Source organism: Podarcis cretensis (assembly GCF_951804945.1).
Source record: "Podarcis cretensis genome assembly, chromosome: 3".
Taxonomy (NCBI): domain Eukaryota; kingdom Metazoa; phylum Chordata; class Lepidosauria; order Squamata; family Lacertidae; genus Podarcis; species Podarcis cretensis.
Window position 1 is genome coordinate 122,902,592 of NC_137172.1, and position 17,603 is coordinate 122,920,194.

Below are 17,603 nucleotides of genomic sequence, written 5' to 3' on the forward strand. Positions count from 1 at the left end.
ATTGCTGCAAGGAATAAATAATGTGTTGCTTTTCTTAACTGGCTTTGTTTTCAGACTACAGTGGTACCTCGGGTTAAGTACTTAATTCGTTCCGGAGGTCCATTCTTAACCTGAAACTGTTCTTAACCTGAAGCACCACTTTAGCTAATGGGGCCTCCTGCTGCTGCTGCCGCGCTGCCGGAGCACGATTTCTGTTCTTAGCCTGAAGCATTATATCTGGGTTAGCAGAGTCTGTAACCTGAAGCGTATGTAACCTGAGGTACCACTGTAGTCTGTAAGTAAAACATTATACAGGAAAAGTAGTGATGGTAGAACTAGCATTTGAGCCGACATTGCTTGTTTCACAAGAAGAGACGATTTGGGGATCAGCCAAAATACTTAATATGGTGAACTATGCAGTCCTGTTCTTCAAAGACTTCCTTTAGCTTTGGCATGCCTTGGTTACAATTAATGCTAGTTAATGAGAAAACAATGCTGCCATTCACCCTGGCCTTTGAATGGGCTGCCCAAACTAGCTTGCCCAGTATGGGGCAAAGAGCAGCTGAAAACCGAAGGAACTGACAGGCAGAGTTGATAAGAAATCTCTGGCTCAGAAGCAGTTCTTTGGTTTTGCCGTTACTTTGTGACACTCCTTCTAATGTTGTACTGCACCTTGAAATATTTTTAGAACGGTGCAGGTTATAAATACACAAATAAATAAATATTTTTATACCCTGAAGACTTCGTTATTTGAAAGAACATTTGTTGTCTTCTGCATTCGTTACCTTTTAATAAAGTCTGCACAGAATAGATTTCCATTTTCAACAATCCTTTGCAAACTGCTCCCCCCGCCCCCGAAGACAGGAAATAAATCACTTAAGGCCATTGATTTCAGTGGGTCTACTCTGAGTATGATGAACATGTGATATCACCCATGGGGTCTGTGACTATGCCAAGGTGCTGTGTTCCTTACTTTAATTGAAAATGTTTTATTTCTACTGTTGTAGTGCCTCATTTAATTTGTGGGCTTGTACAGTATGTACTGTGCCAGTTAACTGTCTAATTTATTGATGCCTACTGGCCAAGCGAAGAAATGAGAACAGCACAAAGTGCACTTCATTGTATCTTGTTGATGTAAGAAAGAGCCTAGAAGAATATAGCAGTTGTTTTGCTCAATCATACCAAAGGTTCACCTTCTCCGAAAGCTCACGGACGGCATATTCTTGTTTGTCCTAAACCTATTCCAGTCTTATTGAATGAGCCATCGTCTTCAATGTTCCCCTAGTCTTTTCTTTTTTGTTAACATAGTCCTTGTCATAATTCTTTATATGTAGGGAAGATATTCCAACTCCATTATTATTGCTTTTCTCTGCCCTTTCTCCTGCTTAATGAAGTAACAGAACTGTTACACACATTGCTTATTTCTACTTAATCGTATAGTTAGAGAATAAAGATTTTGAAAACCCTTCAGTTTTTCTCCAGCTTTCACAATTCAGATTCTGGTTGCCTTCTTTTTGTAGCACCCTGCTTGTGGTTAACGCTTAGCTGGAATGAAATATTCAATGCAGCAATAGAGAAATTAAAATAATAATTTATTTGTCAGACAAATAAATATGAGGCACAGTGGTATATGGTTACCAAGCTCTGGCCTGGCCTCCTGCCATTCTGGCCAGCACTTATATTTCCTTAATCCAGCCCCCTTGCTCCTCCTGTGGCTGCCTCTGTCCAATCAACCTGGTTGAAATTCCTATTGGCTGTTTGCTAGAACCAATCACAAAAGATACACCCATTTCCTCTTGTCCTTTTATGGGAAACAAAAAGATATATATTCTTCTATCTATAAATGACAAAGAAGTAGTAATATATCTTACATGTGTCTCAACAAGGAACCTTAATTACCAGCTCACCTCGCCCTATTGCCCTCCAAAACAGATGGTTTAATCTTAAATTTTTATCTTAAACAGATGTCAAGGATCTTGAGTTCACATCATCATTGAAAGATCTCCTTCTCTTGAAGGTCTTTTAAACAAAGGCCTGACAACCATATGTGTGCTCTAATGATGTTTCCTGCTTGGCAGGGGGGGCTGGGCTGGTGGCTGATGGCCCCTGTGATCTCTTCCAACTATATGAAATAAGAATCTAGCATAAGGATTTAACATTTCTTAGCTTCTAATTCCTTTGCATAATTACATTTAAGCCAATATATTTAATACATAACATAGATAGCTTTTTAGAAGAATAAACCTTTTCAAAGTAAAAAAGGAAGGAACATTTTACAGCCTCAAAATAAAATAGAAAGAAAACCTCTCTTCTCCAGCCAAGCCAGTTGCCTTTTTCACTGCTCTTGACCTTTCAACCTTAGGAAAATATGGCTCAAGTTTAATGGGAGGCACATGGTTTTATTTTACTATTTACCCACTCTTAATCATGTTTATCTCTTTTTTTATCTTCTGTAATATGTAGGGTCAGTGTAACCTTGGCTGTCAGCCTGTAATTCCCTTTGACTTTGAGAATTGTTTTCTGCTATAAATCAGGGGGCCCCCTTGTCCAGGAGAATAAACATCTTGCCAAGGTTCTTAGGCAGCTGGTCTTCTGCCTGGCATGAACATTTGAAAATCTTTAAGCTCATTTTAAAATACAGGCCCTGATCAAGCCTTAATAAAAATGCAGGCTATGATTAGATGCCTCATTTTCTTTTCCTATTTAAAATCTCTGTTGAACAACACTGTATAAAATAAATAGCAAAAAAGAAAACAGGAAATTTCTGAATAGCTGATTCTGTCAAATGAAATAAGGGGTTCAAATTATTATTTTGCTTATTTCGCATCACTGTTAATCTTGGTCAGCTATAACTGACACAGACTAAACCTGAAACAGGTAGGTCACGATGTTTACAATGTGTAAATTATTTTAAAATGTGTAACTTTGGTTTAACTTTGTGATAAACAAATGTGTCTGGCTTTTTGGAATGAATTAAAAAGAACAATATAGCCAAAGTTAAGCATGCTGTTGTATTGCTTTTAGTACTAGGGGCTTAAGCACTCGGAGTTTACTCTGGACTGGCCAGATTTCTTTCACACACTTTTTACGGGGCAATTATGTGTTGCCAGCATTAAAGTACCATTCTCCCATGTTTTCCTCCACAAGTTTAGATTCAGTGCTACTAAAGACAGAAATTCTGTTTTAAAACATGAACTATAACTACCCTTTAACTTGGCACAACTAAAATGATAAAGTGTGCGCACTTTGAGAACACTCTGAAAATAAGACATACATTTGTGAGTCAGAAATTTAAAGATTTGTTGTCTAGCTACCAATTTTTTGAAGATGAGGTTGAATTCAGTTAACAGTATCACACATTTTCTCTGAATTGTCAGATTGCCAGGTCTTGAGGGTCGACCTAAAGTTCCAGGGTGTTTAGCATCTACTATGCTTACATGTTCACAACCCTTTGGTGGTACAGTATTCCAACCCTTCCTTGCACACGAAGCAGTCCTGCAGAATACATCCTGCAGTTTCCTCATATTTCTGAATCAGGTTACAGAATGTAGCAAACCTCGAATGTCTTATTAGATTCTAAAGCACCACCTCTACATCCAGGCATTACATAAATCAATAAAGACTGAGCCTGTGCCCTCTTGTGCACTACAGGGATTATTGATTGGAGGTAGGCTGCATTTTCCCCATCCCAGCCTCTTCTGCTTAAGATCTTCTTTCTTGACCTCTGAAGTACAAAGCATTAGAGCTCTCTTTCTCACAAAGGCAAGGGCTTAGCTGTTTGCCATTTGGAAGAGCTCATTAAATACTTTTCTGAGTGCACTTTCCTTTTCCTTTCCTTTTAGAGGCAAGAGGATTTTGTTATTTCTCTTTCAGTTTTCTAAGCTTTAGCATGAACAGGCTCATCCAACTGTACTCTATTTAAAGGTCAGTGTCCCTGAAATTCCATAAAACCTTTCTTAATGTAGTTCACAACCCTACAAAATACAGAACCACCTCCAGAGTTGGACAGAATGTTTAAAACATTATAACTATTCCCCTTTTATTGTGTGTGACTCCCCCCCCCCCATAATCTCTTTAGCTGAATTATTTTATACTTAAATATGATTACAAGGATTAAAGAGACCCTAAAACTACCGGTAGTTCCTTGTGGTCTAGGAGGGCTTTAAACTTCGTTTTTCAGTAGTGAAATCTACCTTGTGCTGTATGGAAAACTGCAGTGCGAGTTAAAAGCAGTTTGTGGGATTTTAAAAGGTAGGGAAAGAGAAAAATGTACTGGTGCCTGAGATCACCTTAGCAGTTCTCTGGATGACACGCAGCCCATTTGCACAATTGCTGTATCATAAAGGTAAAGGGACCCCTGACCATTAGATCCAGTCGCAGACGACTGGGGTTGCGGCACTCATCTTGCTTTATTGGCCGAGGGAGCCAGCGTACAGCTTCTGGGTCATGTGGCCAGCATGACTAAGCCACTTCTGGCGAACCAGAGCAGTGCACGGAAACACCGTTTACCTTCCCTCCAGAGCGGTACCTATTTATCTACTTGCATTTTGATGTGTTTTTGAACTGCTAGGTGGGCAGGAGCTGGGACCGAGCAACGGGAGCTCACCCCGTCGCGGGGATTCGAACCGCCAGCCTTCCCATCAGCAAGCTCTAGGCTCAGTGGTTACAAATAATTTGCAGGGGGAGGTTCTCCTACTGGCTTCTCCAGTGTTTTCCTTTTTTTAAAAAAATATATATATTCAAGTTTTAAAGGTTACAAAAGGAAAAAAGAAAAAACACCAGATTAAGCAGAAAAACAAACAAACAAATCAAACCTTCCCATAACTTATCTTTCATTTGCTTGTTTCCTTGACCTCCTCACACCTCCCTTTTTTGTATTCTAGTTCAGTTAAATATTTCAGCAAATCCTTTCCATCCTTGTTTTTATCCTAATAGTTTATCTTAATATACTGTAATTTTACATTCTCTTCTTTCACCAATTAACAATCCATTTTTACTTAGTCCTTTATAACATTTCTGCTAAAACCACATACCGGTAACTTCATTCCAGCCTCCTTCTAACATTCCTTAATTATACAATATTTCTGTAAATAAACTTTAAATTTCTTCCAATCTTCTTCCATTGACTCTTCTCCCTGGTCTCGGATTCTGCCAGTCATTTCCGCCAGTTCCATGTAGTCCATCTTCTCCAGTGTTTTCCTAACAGAAGACAAGCTGAGCATCTTCTGAGCAGCCAATGGTTCAAGTCAAAGGAGTCCTGATAGTGCCATCGGCCAACAGGAGCCAGGAGGATGGAGTTGCGCGCCTGGTTCTGCTGAGGGTTGCCACTACTTACCAAGAGGGGGAGGAGCCACCCATGGGGAGGTCAACGTGGTGCAGGAGCTGTGGGAGGAGCATTGCCTGCTGCCGCCATGGGGTTTGCTTGAAACACATTCCAGCTCTTGAGGTGACAATCCTGTACATTATTAAACCCGGGTGTCAGTAGACACACATAACACTGCATGGCAGGGGCCTTAAATTTTGTGGGTGTCTTAAATCTACTCTGCACTCCCAATTACTTTTCAGTTTTATATAGACAGGCCAGCTTGTCTGCAGGTTTTGCTTATTAAATTGGGCCATATTGCATTTCCGTCTGGCTGAAACTGCAGTTGTACGTTTGTGCAGTGAAAATTGGTACAACTCTCCATGATACTAAGAGAATGTGGCCTAAATACTTGTAGAGAAAGAACGGGCAACTGTCTCATATACCGGGTAAGTTAAACAAAAGCAAGATGGTCGTCAGGAAAAGGAGATGCTAGGGCCAATCAAGTCTAGAACATAGCAACCATGGTGGCTTATGTGTATCATTTCTGCCTTTTTCCTTTTTGTTAACGTTTCAGTGGGAGCAATTTGTTCTGTCTTGGAGCAGTGCAAAACAACTCGTGGTAGCTCCTGATTTCCCCAACCACTCCATTTTACTTGAAGTAGCTGTATTTAAACTACGAAATCCGTTTCAATATTTAACATGGTAAACCTGTAGTGTGGACAGTAAATGTTGTTCAGTTGACCAGCCAAATAACAAGCGATAATTTTTGTAAAACAAACAAACCCAAGAAGATAATCAACAAGTTTTTGTACTTTCTGTAATCAGCAAATGTTGATTGATTGTTGTGAATTATAAAGCAATTGCATTAACTTAAATAAAGCAATTTTATTAATTTTTTATTCTCCCCTTCCCCCAAGGATTTCAGGCTGGCATGCATAATTCCCTTCTAATATTATCACTGCTACAGCCCTGGGAGGTAGTTTATGCTAAGAGTCAGTGACAAATGCAGCCGCAGTTGGTGGGGTTGGGGGTGTGTTGCCCCCCTGCCTTCCCAGCACTGAATGTCATCACTAACTTGGAGGGGGAAGGGTGACGCATTGCAGCTCAGAAAGCCGGACAGATGCAACACTGTCTGCGGCGCTTCATCGCTGCATCTTCCCTGCATTTCCCTTAGTCCAACACTCTGCCCACTAAGCAATGGCCTTTGACATTAACTGCCTTGTTTTCATCGTGGAAACAATTGAAATTAAAGAAGAGAGCCAAGCTTCTCCCACCAAGCAGGTGGCCCCTGGCTACTGCAGGACTGCGGGGCCAGGCGCAACAACCAAAGCTCCCAGGCTGTAGTCTTCTTGTGACATTGCAAACTATTAATTGGTAGATATGCATGGCTGCAGAGCCTGTTACTACTTATGTATGTCTAGTTCTTATGGGCTTAAGGGGAATAAATATCAGGATTGTGACATCTTACTATGCACCTCATGGCCTTGGTTTGGCCATGTCTCAAGTGTGATGTTGAAGCACTATGTCCACACATTATTATATCTAAAACTTTAGAGCAGGGTGGATAAAAATCAAAGATTTTTTTTTAAAAAAATCCAATTTTTTTTATTTAAATCAGATTTTTAAAATTTAAATCAGATTTTTAAAATAAAATGTTTTTGGAGGGAAAATCAAATAATGTTAAGTTACATTATAGTCCAAAGGCTATTCATCAGGAAATAAGTATTTGTTTTAAGTTTTTCATGTGTACTAAAACTCAGTCAAAGTTTTTGTTTTGGTTTGGGGTTTTTTAAAAACCATTTAACCACATCAGTTAACAAACATGGATACATATGCTATAATGTTATTGCTTTAGTTAAATAAATTGTTTAAATTGTTATTAAGGAAATGATTATTTTTCTCCTTCCATTAAAGTACAGCAGAAAAGTTGTCCAAACTTAAACAGTTAACTTATTAAACCTCACAATAATTTAATAATTACCTGCCTATGTATTTCTAATAGTATAACCAAATCAGTAATTTTTGATATAACTGTAAAAACTGCTCTGAAAATTTATTATTCCAAAAATGAAACCTGTCAATATTTAAGAGGATGCCAACAAGGCTGAAGCTTTCTGGGGGGTGGGAAATGATTTAAATGAAGTCTTACTGACTAGTGATTTAAATCATGATTTAAATCAAATCCAGCTTGCTTTAGAGTATTATTTACACAAACTTTCAGATGAATTCTGTTTACAATTAGGTATATCAGAATTGGAAATCAAATAAGTGGAAGCTCTCAAGCGTAAAGATGTATTCCTTTCTTAACTGTCTGTGAAATAATACAGTATTTCCACTGTTCTGTGGATCAGTGCACATCTTTGTTATCACTGTAGTGTGCAGAAAAAACAAAATGTGCAGTAATTGCCTACAGTAACCTCGAGTGAGTGCTGCTATGCTAAATTTAGCCAGAGAGAACTGCAACTTTTTGTCCCTCGTGTCTTCAAAACATGAGCTGACCCGTCTTCTATTTTTAGCTTTCTAAGTGAAACAAGATGAGACATTGAGGAGCAGTCCAAAGCAGCAAGCTGGTTTCCCAGAATGCTTGAAGAAATGTAATAAATAGGAACTCGTGATTTTTTTAATGGAAAGATTAAGGAGGGAGAGTAATTCACATGACCTCTCCAGGGCAACGAAGGTCATTTAAAAGTTCTATTGCTTGTCGTCCATTTCCTATAGGTTTCAACCCCCCACCCGCCCCATTTGGTTCCCTTGAAATAGTTGCCTTTCAGACAACAGACCAAATAGGCTGCATTTAATGCAGTTCTTTATCTGTTAAAAATGAATCCACTTTAAGGAATATGTCCTATCTGGGACTGTGAATTCTTACATAGGTAAAGGTAAAGGGACCCCCGACCATTAGAGGTCCAGTCGTGGCCGACTCTGGGGTTGTGGCGCTCATCTTGCTTTATTGGCTGAGGGAGCCGGCATACAGCTTCCGGGTCATGTGGCCAGCCCAGCATGACTAATCCGCTTCTGGCAAACCAGAGCAGCGCACGGAAACGCTGTTTACCTTCCCGCTGGAGCGGCACCTATTTCTCTACTTGCACTTGACGTGCTTTCAAACTGCTAGGTGGGCAGGAGCTGGGACTGAACAATGGGAGCTCACCCCGTTGCGGGGATTTGAACTGTCAACCTTCTAATCAGGAAGCCCTAGGCTCTGTGGTTTCGACCACAGGGATCTAATTCAGCTGCATAACTTGACACTGGTATTTGGTTGAATCTGCTGGGCAGGTTATTCTGTTTTGCTCTGTCGTATTGTTTTTATGATAAGGATAAATGGCGCTGGTTTTATATGAAGCAATACTGTATGGTGTTAGCTGACCTGAGGACCAGAGGCAGATTTAGGGCAGCGCGACCAGTCCCACTGCACTGAGCGCTAAGCCTGGGGGCGCTGCAGGCGGCTGCAACTGTGATGTAGTGAATTGAGCAGAACAGGAAGCAAGAAGTGGAAGGAGGCGCCAAGTTTTGCTCTGGCACTGTTGACATTTGAAAGACCAGTCTGCCCCTGTGAGGCCTCCCAGATGTGGCAAGTTAATGTATTGTCACAAGGACATCAACGAAAAGTGGGTAAAATGGGGTATATTTGCATACAATTTGCAAATGCTAATTTATATGTGTAGATGCAACTTCAGAAATACAATAGTCTCACCACAGTGTGAAAGACTGCAACTACGGTAGGTGATCTGGATGCCTGTTCAGTCTGTTCTCCAGGTGCTAATTGCTGAAAGCCCATCTCTGCCTTCTTATGGTTCTTTGTCTTTAAACTGGCCTTGGACCTGGCAGCCCTTCAATTAGAGGAAACCTTGAAATAAAGGACTGAGCTCTGTGAAACAGAATACATGGCTACCCTCCTGGAGCCATGTCTGACAAAGTACAACTTTTATAATGAAATAAATCAGAAGCATAACTAGGACGCTTATTCCAACTGGTAATGATTTTTTTTCCTAATGGGCAGAACAATACAGCATTGCAGTTTCTATGTTCATGAGGAAGTATTGGGGTCAGCACACTTCCTGCCTGTGATCTGCATTTTCTGGTTATGAAGATCCGTGGGTGAAAGCTAACTCCTTTTCAGCTCACACAAGTGCTGCAACCTTGCAAAGGGCTTTCAAGAGAATGTCTTTGTTTGGAAAGCCCAAGTTTTCTATAGAACAAAGTGTTACGCTACCTTTAGTACCCATTTGGGAAAGAGTTGAAGGAGTGACTAAAACCACAAATACTTTTAGAAGATGAAATAGAGAGGCCTACACTTTTAAGAACTTCTAAAATATATGAACTATAAAAGCTTGCGTTAAACACACTTGCCTGATGTGCTCTGTGCTCTGTGATTATTATTATATTTTTAATCTTATAGAATCAAGGATATTTTCCCCAAAATAGATTGCTATTATTATATTTATATTTTGTCCTTTCTAAAAGGAGCCCAATATGGATACATTTATTTAGTTGTTTATTTAAAATATTTTTATATACTGCTACACCTCGTGTACCCACCAGGTCTAGGCTGATGCTGTAATGAGGATACAGCCGGGCACAACTCAGAGAAATTAACTCCCCTTCTTCATTCAACTTGTCTCTGTAATGCTAGCTTGGTCAACCTTCTAATCCAGGATCAAATCCTATATCACAGATGAAATATGTGCCCAGAGACTCACTCATCCCCTTGCACCACTTTCTGGGCATGGCCCCCAACTCCCAACCCTTCTAGACGGTCCAGAAAGATACCATGGTTGATGGTATCAAAAGCCACTGAGAGATCCGGTAGAACAAGGAAACAGCTTTTACTTCTGTCCCTAGCCCGCCGGAGATCATCGAGCAGCACGACCAGGGTGATTTCAGTCCCATGGTGGGGCCTGAAACCTGATTGGAAGATATCTGAATGGTCCGCATCCTCCAGGCATGCCTGGAGTTGTTCAGTGACCGCCTGCTCAATCATCTTACCCAAGAATGGAATATTTGAGACTGGATAATAATTGACCATAATGACTGTGTCCAAAGATGTTTTTTTTGTTCTGGGAAGACTCACCACCCCATGGAGCCCATTGCCCAGCCCTGCCTGGCTTTTATGAGCCAAGGTGGGCAAGGGGCAAGGAGACAGGTGGTCAGTTTCACTTGTTCAAGCAGCCTATCCACATCCACAGAGCCTATCCACATCCAACAGGTTGAAATTGATCCCATACAACAGAGTACGGGCACTCCCCAGCCCAGCCCTGCTACAATGGTGGAGTCTACCTCTCTCCGAATTTGAGCAATTTTATCTGCAGAATGCTTTGCAAAATCGTTGCAGGAGATCTTGGAGTCGTTACCAGATCCTGATGGTAAAAGTGGTTCTGTTAGACTACAAACCACCTGAAAGAGTCTCCTTGAACTGTTTTTCCGCAGATGCAATAGAGGCAGCAAACAGGGTCCACTTCACTGTTGCTATCGCCTCTTGGTGTGCTCAAAGTTGAGCTCTGTCCCGTGTTAAGTCCATTTTGGAGTGAGTTTTCCACCCCCGGTGCTCTAGCCGTCTCAGCAATTGTTTCATCATGAGCGCTGCACCCCATAGTCACTGTTGACTGCACTTAACCGTCCATGGGTCCTTGACCTTGACCTTCATCACCCTCAGCCCCTGGGAAAAGCATGGGGCCGTGAGAGCGCCATGCTGTTGGAGAGGGCACTTCAGAACCAGACAGTTGATAGCCCTGGTTAACTCTGCATTCCAGTGGGCCACCAGGAAATCAGCTGAAAGGCTTTCTGCATGGGTTAATACATTCCCTACCACTCTTTGGAAGCCATTTGGATCCATTAAGTGGCAGGGGCAGACCATTCATTTTGGTCCCACCTTCCTGCAGAGGGGAAGGGTCGTAGAGAAGTCTAGCAGACCATGACACTTCTTTTGTTCCACTGGAACTTAATGTCAGATCACCCACACCAGATCTAAGGCATGTCAACTGCTGTGAGTATAGCCAGATTTATTCAGGGACAGCCCCATGGAGGCCATGCTTTCCATGAAGTTCCGAGTGACCCCCTTGTAAGGTTGTGTCGGCATGGATGTTAAAATCCCCTATGACAACCAAACTAGGCAGCTCTAGGAGAACATCCGCCACAACCTGAAGCAGCTCAGGCAAGGAATCCTTGGTGCAGCTGGCAGGTCAGTGCACCAATAGGAATCCTGTACTGCCCCTATAATTTTAATAATAATAATATTTATTTATACCCCGCCCTCCCCAGCCAAGGCCGGGCTCAGGGTGGCTAACAAGCAATAATAAAAACAAGTTGAGTGAACATAACTTAAAAACAAGATTAAAATACAACATTAAAATATTGAAACATTAAAATGTTAAAATTATCCAGCTTCCGAAACATGCACTTAGAAAAATGGGTCTCTAATAGGATGCCTGGTGAAAACGAAGGACTTCTTAAAAATCACTGCAATCCCACCTTCACCTACAGAATTCTGCTGATTCCCCGATGGCCTGCTGTACTTAAAAGAAACCTGGTGGACAGGCAGCAGCAGGAGCAGGCCCAGATGCCACGTCCAACCACATTTCTGCTAGGTGGTTATCAAGAGGAGTTAAGGCATTACTGTTTAGGTCCACTTACTCAGGCACAGCAACACACACACACACAGCCTACTTCCCCCAATATTTGTAACTCGCTTCACATTTTCCCTAAAGTGAGAATACAGCCCGACACAAAACTTCACCTTCCCTTAACCCCCACCTGATGCAAAACTTCAGTCAAGAACCTTCAGCTTTGACTACAGTGGTACCTCGGGTTACAGATGCTTCAGGTTACAGACTCTGCTAACCCAGAAATAGTACCTTGGGTTAAGAACTTTGCTTCAGGATGAGAACAAAAATTGCACGGCGCCATCGCCTCGGCAGCAGGAGGCCCCATTAGCTAAAGTGGTACCCCAGGTTAAGAACAGTTTCAGGTTAAGAACGGACCTCCAGAACGGATTAAGTTCTTAACCCGAGGTACCACTGTATAAGTTTTCTACATAGGTTCCAAACATAACCAATTATACCTGAGGAGAACCCTGTTCATCCTCACAGTAATGCGGTGGCGCAATTTAGGCTGAGTTACATTGAATGGCTTGTCATTGCCAGTGGCTATGGCTATAAATTGGCCTGGTGCATTTTGCACATGAGAGCTGCTGCAAACATTGCTTCATCATCTCTTCACAAACACATGTTCTTTTAAATGGGAACAAGAACCATTTGCTTCTTGTGCACAGTTGATAGTCATAAAATGAAAACTATTCAGCCAAGCTTAGACTTGACGAAGGCCAGATCCACACCAATACCCATTTAAGGCAAAGGATCTTGGGAACTATAGTTCCACCTCACAGAGCTACAATTCACAGTACCTTTAACAAATGGCAGGTCCCTTTTTAAGTGAAGCTTATGTTTGTGTTTTCCCACTTTCACTTACCCACAGCAATATACCTTGTTCCAGTAAAGCATGCCTATTGAACATAGATTCCTCCAGATAATGTTGTATCGAAACTCCCATAAGCCCCAGTAAAGGATGTCAGAATATTTTTATACTAGTAGAATTATCATTCAGGTTGTGATAAAGGGACTACTTCCTTTGAACTTCTCCCTGCCTATGAAGAGAGCCAAAAATGAAATAGTACATGAAGCTGAATTGTTTTTTGTTTCCCCAAGCCTTTCATTTCATTGCCTTACAGAATGGCATCAATCTGCAATTTAGAGGGTTTGCTAAACAAAATGCCTCCATGGCCTGGCCTGGCAAATTCCTGGATCTCAGCCACAGCTGTCGTAAAGAAAAGTTCTGTTTCAGGAAACTAATAGTGATTTGCTTGTCAGACTCTATTTCTCAGAAAACATAATGAATTTATATTTGTATTTCCTGCTGTGTGTGTAGTAGGGTTGCTTTCCTTTTGGATCTAATATAAAAACCATCTTGTTGATCAATTATTCTTCCATTATGGAAGTAACATTTGAAAGTATTACTATTTTATAGGGTGAGATGTGGGAAGGCAGCTGTTTGGAACAAATAGAACCATAACAGATTTATTCTAGGCAGGTTAGCAAACTTTTTTTTTTCATTTTTAAGAGCCTTTAATGATTCTTTTTCCTGCTTAAATATAAAATATTCAGAGTTCCACAATTTCACATACCTGCTGGCTAATACCAAGCAGCTTTCACCGCTCACCCTTCTCATGAGTTCTCTGTGCTTCTTGAAAAAGTTCTGCCTTATGGGAGAAGAATTCCTTCATGGGGTACATCCGGGGCTGAGGTATGTCACCCAGGTGACAGAATTCACTGTTCTCCATTGTAAGGGGCCGTGAAATCAAAGGAAAATGAAGGTAGCTTACTTGGATTGGGGTGGGGAGGAAATCAATTCTGAACTCAGAACCTGACAGGAAGTGGGCCCCTTGCTTGCAGCTACAATAGTAGGCACAAAAGTATAGTGTCATGCAGTTCACACTGCTGCTTATTGTGTATTAAGGACCAAATAATGTATGTTATGGAAGAGTTTATGCCTTTTCTGTTCACTGTCCGCACTTCCTTGATTATATACTACTGCATTATGTTTTGGGAACTGGTTAACTGAATCCATTCTGTGTTTCCTTCTGCAAGAATGAGGACTGGTAACTAATGTAGTATTATTAGGGATTTGTATTCCATACCTCAGTTTTCCAAGAGGACACTAACACAGACTATATTTTTAATTTAATTTTTTCTAAAAAAAAATGTCTACTGGACAATTTATTTCATCTGCGTCAGACCAACACAACTACCTACCTGAATCTATTTTTTTTTGTTTTTGTTTCAGTCAATCGCTTCGGCTGACATGGATTTAAATCAGCTAGAGGCTTTTTTGACTGCACAGACGAAGAAACCAGGAGGCATCACAACTGAGCAAGCTGCAGTTATTGCCAAATTTTGGAAAAGCCACCGAGTGAAAATTCGAGACAGCCTTATAAATCAAAGCAAGTGGGAAAATAGCTTGAAAAAAATCAGCTGGAGAGTGGACTTAAAGTCTCAGTCAAGACACGCTGACCAATTAAACAACCCTGTGGCAATAGTTGAAATGGAACTGGGGAAGCACGGACAGGTGAGCAATTTTTATCTTGTTTTATCAGTGCGAAAATGTTTCTTAAACATGGGGTTCAGCTTCCAACAATGTCAGACAACTGAGAAACCGTACAGACACAGATCACTCTGCCAAGTTGTGGGTGTCTATTGATGCAATTTTACAGAGTTTATTGTTTACTCAGGGGTAGAGAACTGGTTCTCACCAACAGGACTGATCTTTATCTTCCCCCTTTGTGGAACAAGACTGGCAGGTTTGTCAGTCACGTGACATCGCAATGATATCAGCTGAAGCATTTTAGCATGCACAGTTTGAAATCTAGTCAAAGGCACAATGCTTTGCAAGCCCCAAGAAGCAGCTGGTTATCAGAACTTGCAAAGTGCTGTGCATGGGCTTTCAAAGTCCCGACAATCAGCTGATTGTTGATAGGCTTTCCATGCACTACCAATCAGCTGATCACTGGTGTCTGCAGTCCTAAACAAATGTACATTAGATGTGAATATGGTTGAAAAGTGTTTTACTTATTTTCAGGTAAATATATGTAAAGGTAACGGTACCCCTGACCATTAGGTCCAGTCGTGACCGACTCTTGGGTTGCACGCTCATCTCACTCTATAGGCTGAGGGAGCCGGTGTTTGTCCGCAGACAGCTTCCGGGTCATGTGGCCAGCATGACTAAGCCGCTTCTGGAGAACCAGAGCAGCGCACGGAAACGCCGTTTGCCTTCCCGTCGGAGCGGTACCTATTTATCTACTTGCACTTTTGACTTGCTTTCGAACTGCTAGGTTGGCAGGAGCTGGGACTGAGCAACGGGAGCTCACCCTGTCGTGGGGATTCGAACTGCCGACCTTCTGATCGGCAAGTCCTAGGCTCTGTGGTTTAACCCACTGCGCCACCCACATCCCCAAGCCTGCTTCTACACAAATCCTGTTCTGCAATAATTACACATGTGTGAGCCTGCTTCTACACATGTAGAATTATTGCAGAACAGGAGCTGACTCCTAGTTACCTTCTGTGTAAGAAAAACACCATGTGTGAAGAAGAGAGCCTTTGGTTGAGAGCCTTGGTGTTGTTGTGATGAGAGCTTTACAATTGCGCATGCAAAAACCTATTTTGAGATATCTACTTGGCTCTGAAGCTCACTGGGCAAGTCACTCTTTCACAACTTAGTTAGCTGACTGAGCTGTTGTGAAGTTCAAATGCTATTCTCAGTTCACTGGAGGAACAGTTAGGTATATATAAGGATTTAGCCAGATTTTGGGGTGGGGGATCTGTTCTCAGCTTTTTGGTTCTTCTTGGCACCTACTAATGTTAAACAGAAGCATGTCATGCAGCAGCACTATGGCTAACTCTTTGCTCAGGTTAAAAGATAAAAGTACTGCTTTAATATGTTTCTGAAAGCATTACATCTCTTAAATGCATTACCTTCTTAAAGTCACTTTCTCATTTTAGTTTTACACTCATCCCAAATAACTAAAATCAGATCCTTCAACTGATATTCCTTGATCTGGTCAAAGCTAACGATAACGTCATCCTGTGAATTTTTCTCAAGACCTTTATCTCAGATAGTTTATTGTACAAATAGTTTAAGTGACCTGAATAATTCTCTCTCCCCTCCCTGTTTCAGAATGTGCTGGCATTTGTTATCATTACCATATGCCAGCCATTTTAAGATTGTGTTCTTAGGAAACTTGGCATTCCACAGAAACTGACCAGAGATTCCTTGAAGAGATGCTTAGCCTTGGTGGACAAGCTCCCAAGTACACAGATTGTGAGAAACTGGAACTTTTTGTGAAAGGCACTATCTCAGGGGAATGTTGAGTGCATTTTGAAATGCACACTTAATGGAGAAGCAGTTAGGCCTGGATGGCACCCTTCATGACCTGAGAATGCCCTCAAAATCTGTTTCAGAATCCTTTGCAATGTGTAGAAATTTTTACAGTTATCTCAAAGGGGAAGAAATAGGAAGTTGGAAAACTGGTTGTATCAAATTTGTGTTGTTCGAGTTGATTGCCATTACACACTGATCACATGAAATAGTGGTTTCTACATATATTTTAAGGGGCATGGGTAGCGCTGTGGTCTAAACCACAGAGCCTGGAAATTTCAATAAATATTATTTAAAAAATAAATAAACCACAGAGCCTGGGGCTTATCGATCAGAAGGTCAGCAGTTCGAATCCCCGCGACGGGGTGAGCTCCGTTGCTCGGTCCCTGCTCCTGCCAACCTAGCAGTTCAAAAGCACATCCAAGTGCAAGTAGATAAATAGGTACCACTCCAGCAGGAAGGTAAATGGTGTTTCCGTGCGCTGCTCTGGTTTCACCAGAAGTGGCTTAGTCATGCTGGCCACATGACCAGGAAAAACTGCCTGCAGACAAACACCGGCTCCCTCGGCCAGTAAAGTGAGATGAGTGCCGCAACCCCAGAGTCGTTTGCAACTGGACTTAACTGTCAGGGCTCCTTTACCTTTACCTTTTTAGAAGCAGGCTCAGCAAAGGAAGCAGCAAAGTTAGAGGTGTTAAGAGGCAGGAGAAAGCATGCAAAATGTCTTTTATAGTAGTTGTGGAAAGACTTTGCACAGATGTGGAGGAGCAGTAGTGTTTTCCCATTTCCTGCAACTTTAATCCAGACTGTTATATGTCTTACTTTACTTTTGTATGACAGGTGTAATAGTGGCAATTTATTAAAAATATACTATCTCCCAAGTGAAAACTATTAGAAATTGGTCACCCTAGTGACCAGGATAAATGTAATCTCTTGAGCTTTGTTCACCTTGAAAATATACGTATTAGCTGGAACAGTTATGTAACTGGATAAAGTGAAACATGAAAAACAAAAACAAAACAATAATAAAAGGGCAAGGTTCACACTGCTGAGGGAGAAGTAGAATAAAACAGATTTATTATGCTGAACGTTTTTTAAAAGCTGTGCACGATGTCAATGGTTATTTTTCCTCTACATTATTTCTCTACTACATCATCAAACACTGAACAAAAAGAAAATGTGTGTTAGCAGGATACAGTTGGGAACAAGATCACCTTGAATATTTTCTGCTGCCACTTACTCCCAACCCCCGCCCATCTCTGAGTCCACTTCTGGCACCTGAGCCTCATTTGTGAGAAAGGTGGCTGGGAAGGCTTTAGTGCATCTTTCGTTACTCCCTTTTGCTCTTAAATTTTTCCTTTCGGTGTATGTATGCTGTTCTTTATCCAGTTCCTTAACCTGC

General features: G+C 41.4%; 1 protein-coding gene across 2 annotated transcripts in view; it reads left to right on the forward strand.

The window, feature by feature from the left end:
• Positions 1-17,603, forward strand: part of COMMD1 (copper metabolism domain containing 1) — a 65,096-nt gene that overhangs the window by 8,032 nt on the left and 39,461 nt on the right. For both annotated transcript variants that reach the window (XM_079970170.1, XM_079970169.1), the window contains exon 2: positions 14,117-14,398. In XM_079970170.1, coding sequence (XP_079826296.1) covers positions 14,117-14,398 — 282 coding nt within the window. The remainder of the gene's footprint in view (positions 1-14,116; positions 14,399-17,603) is intronic.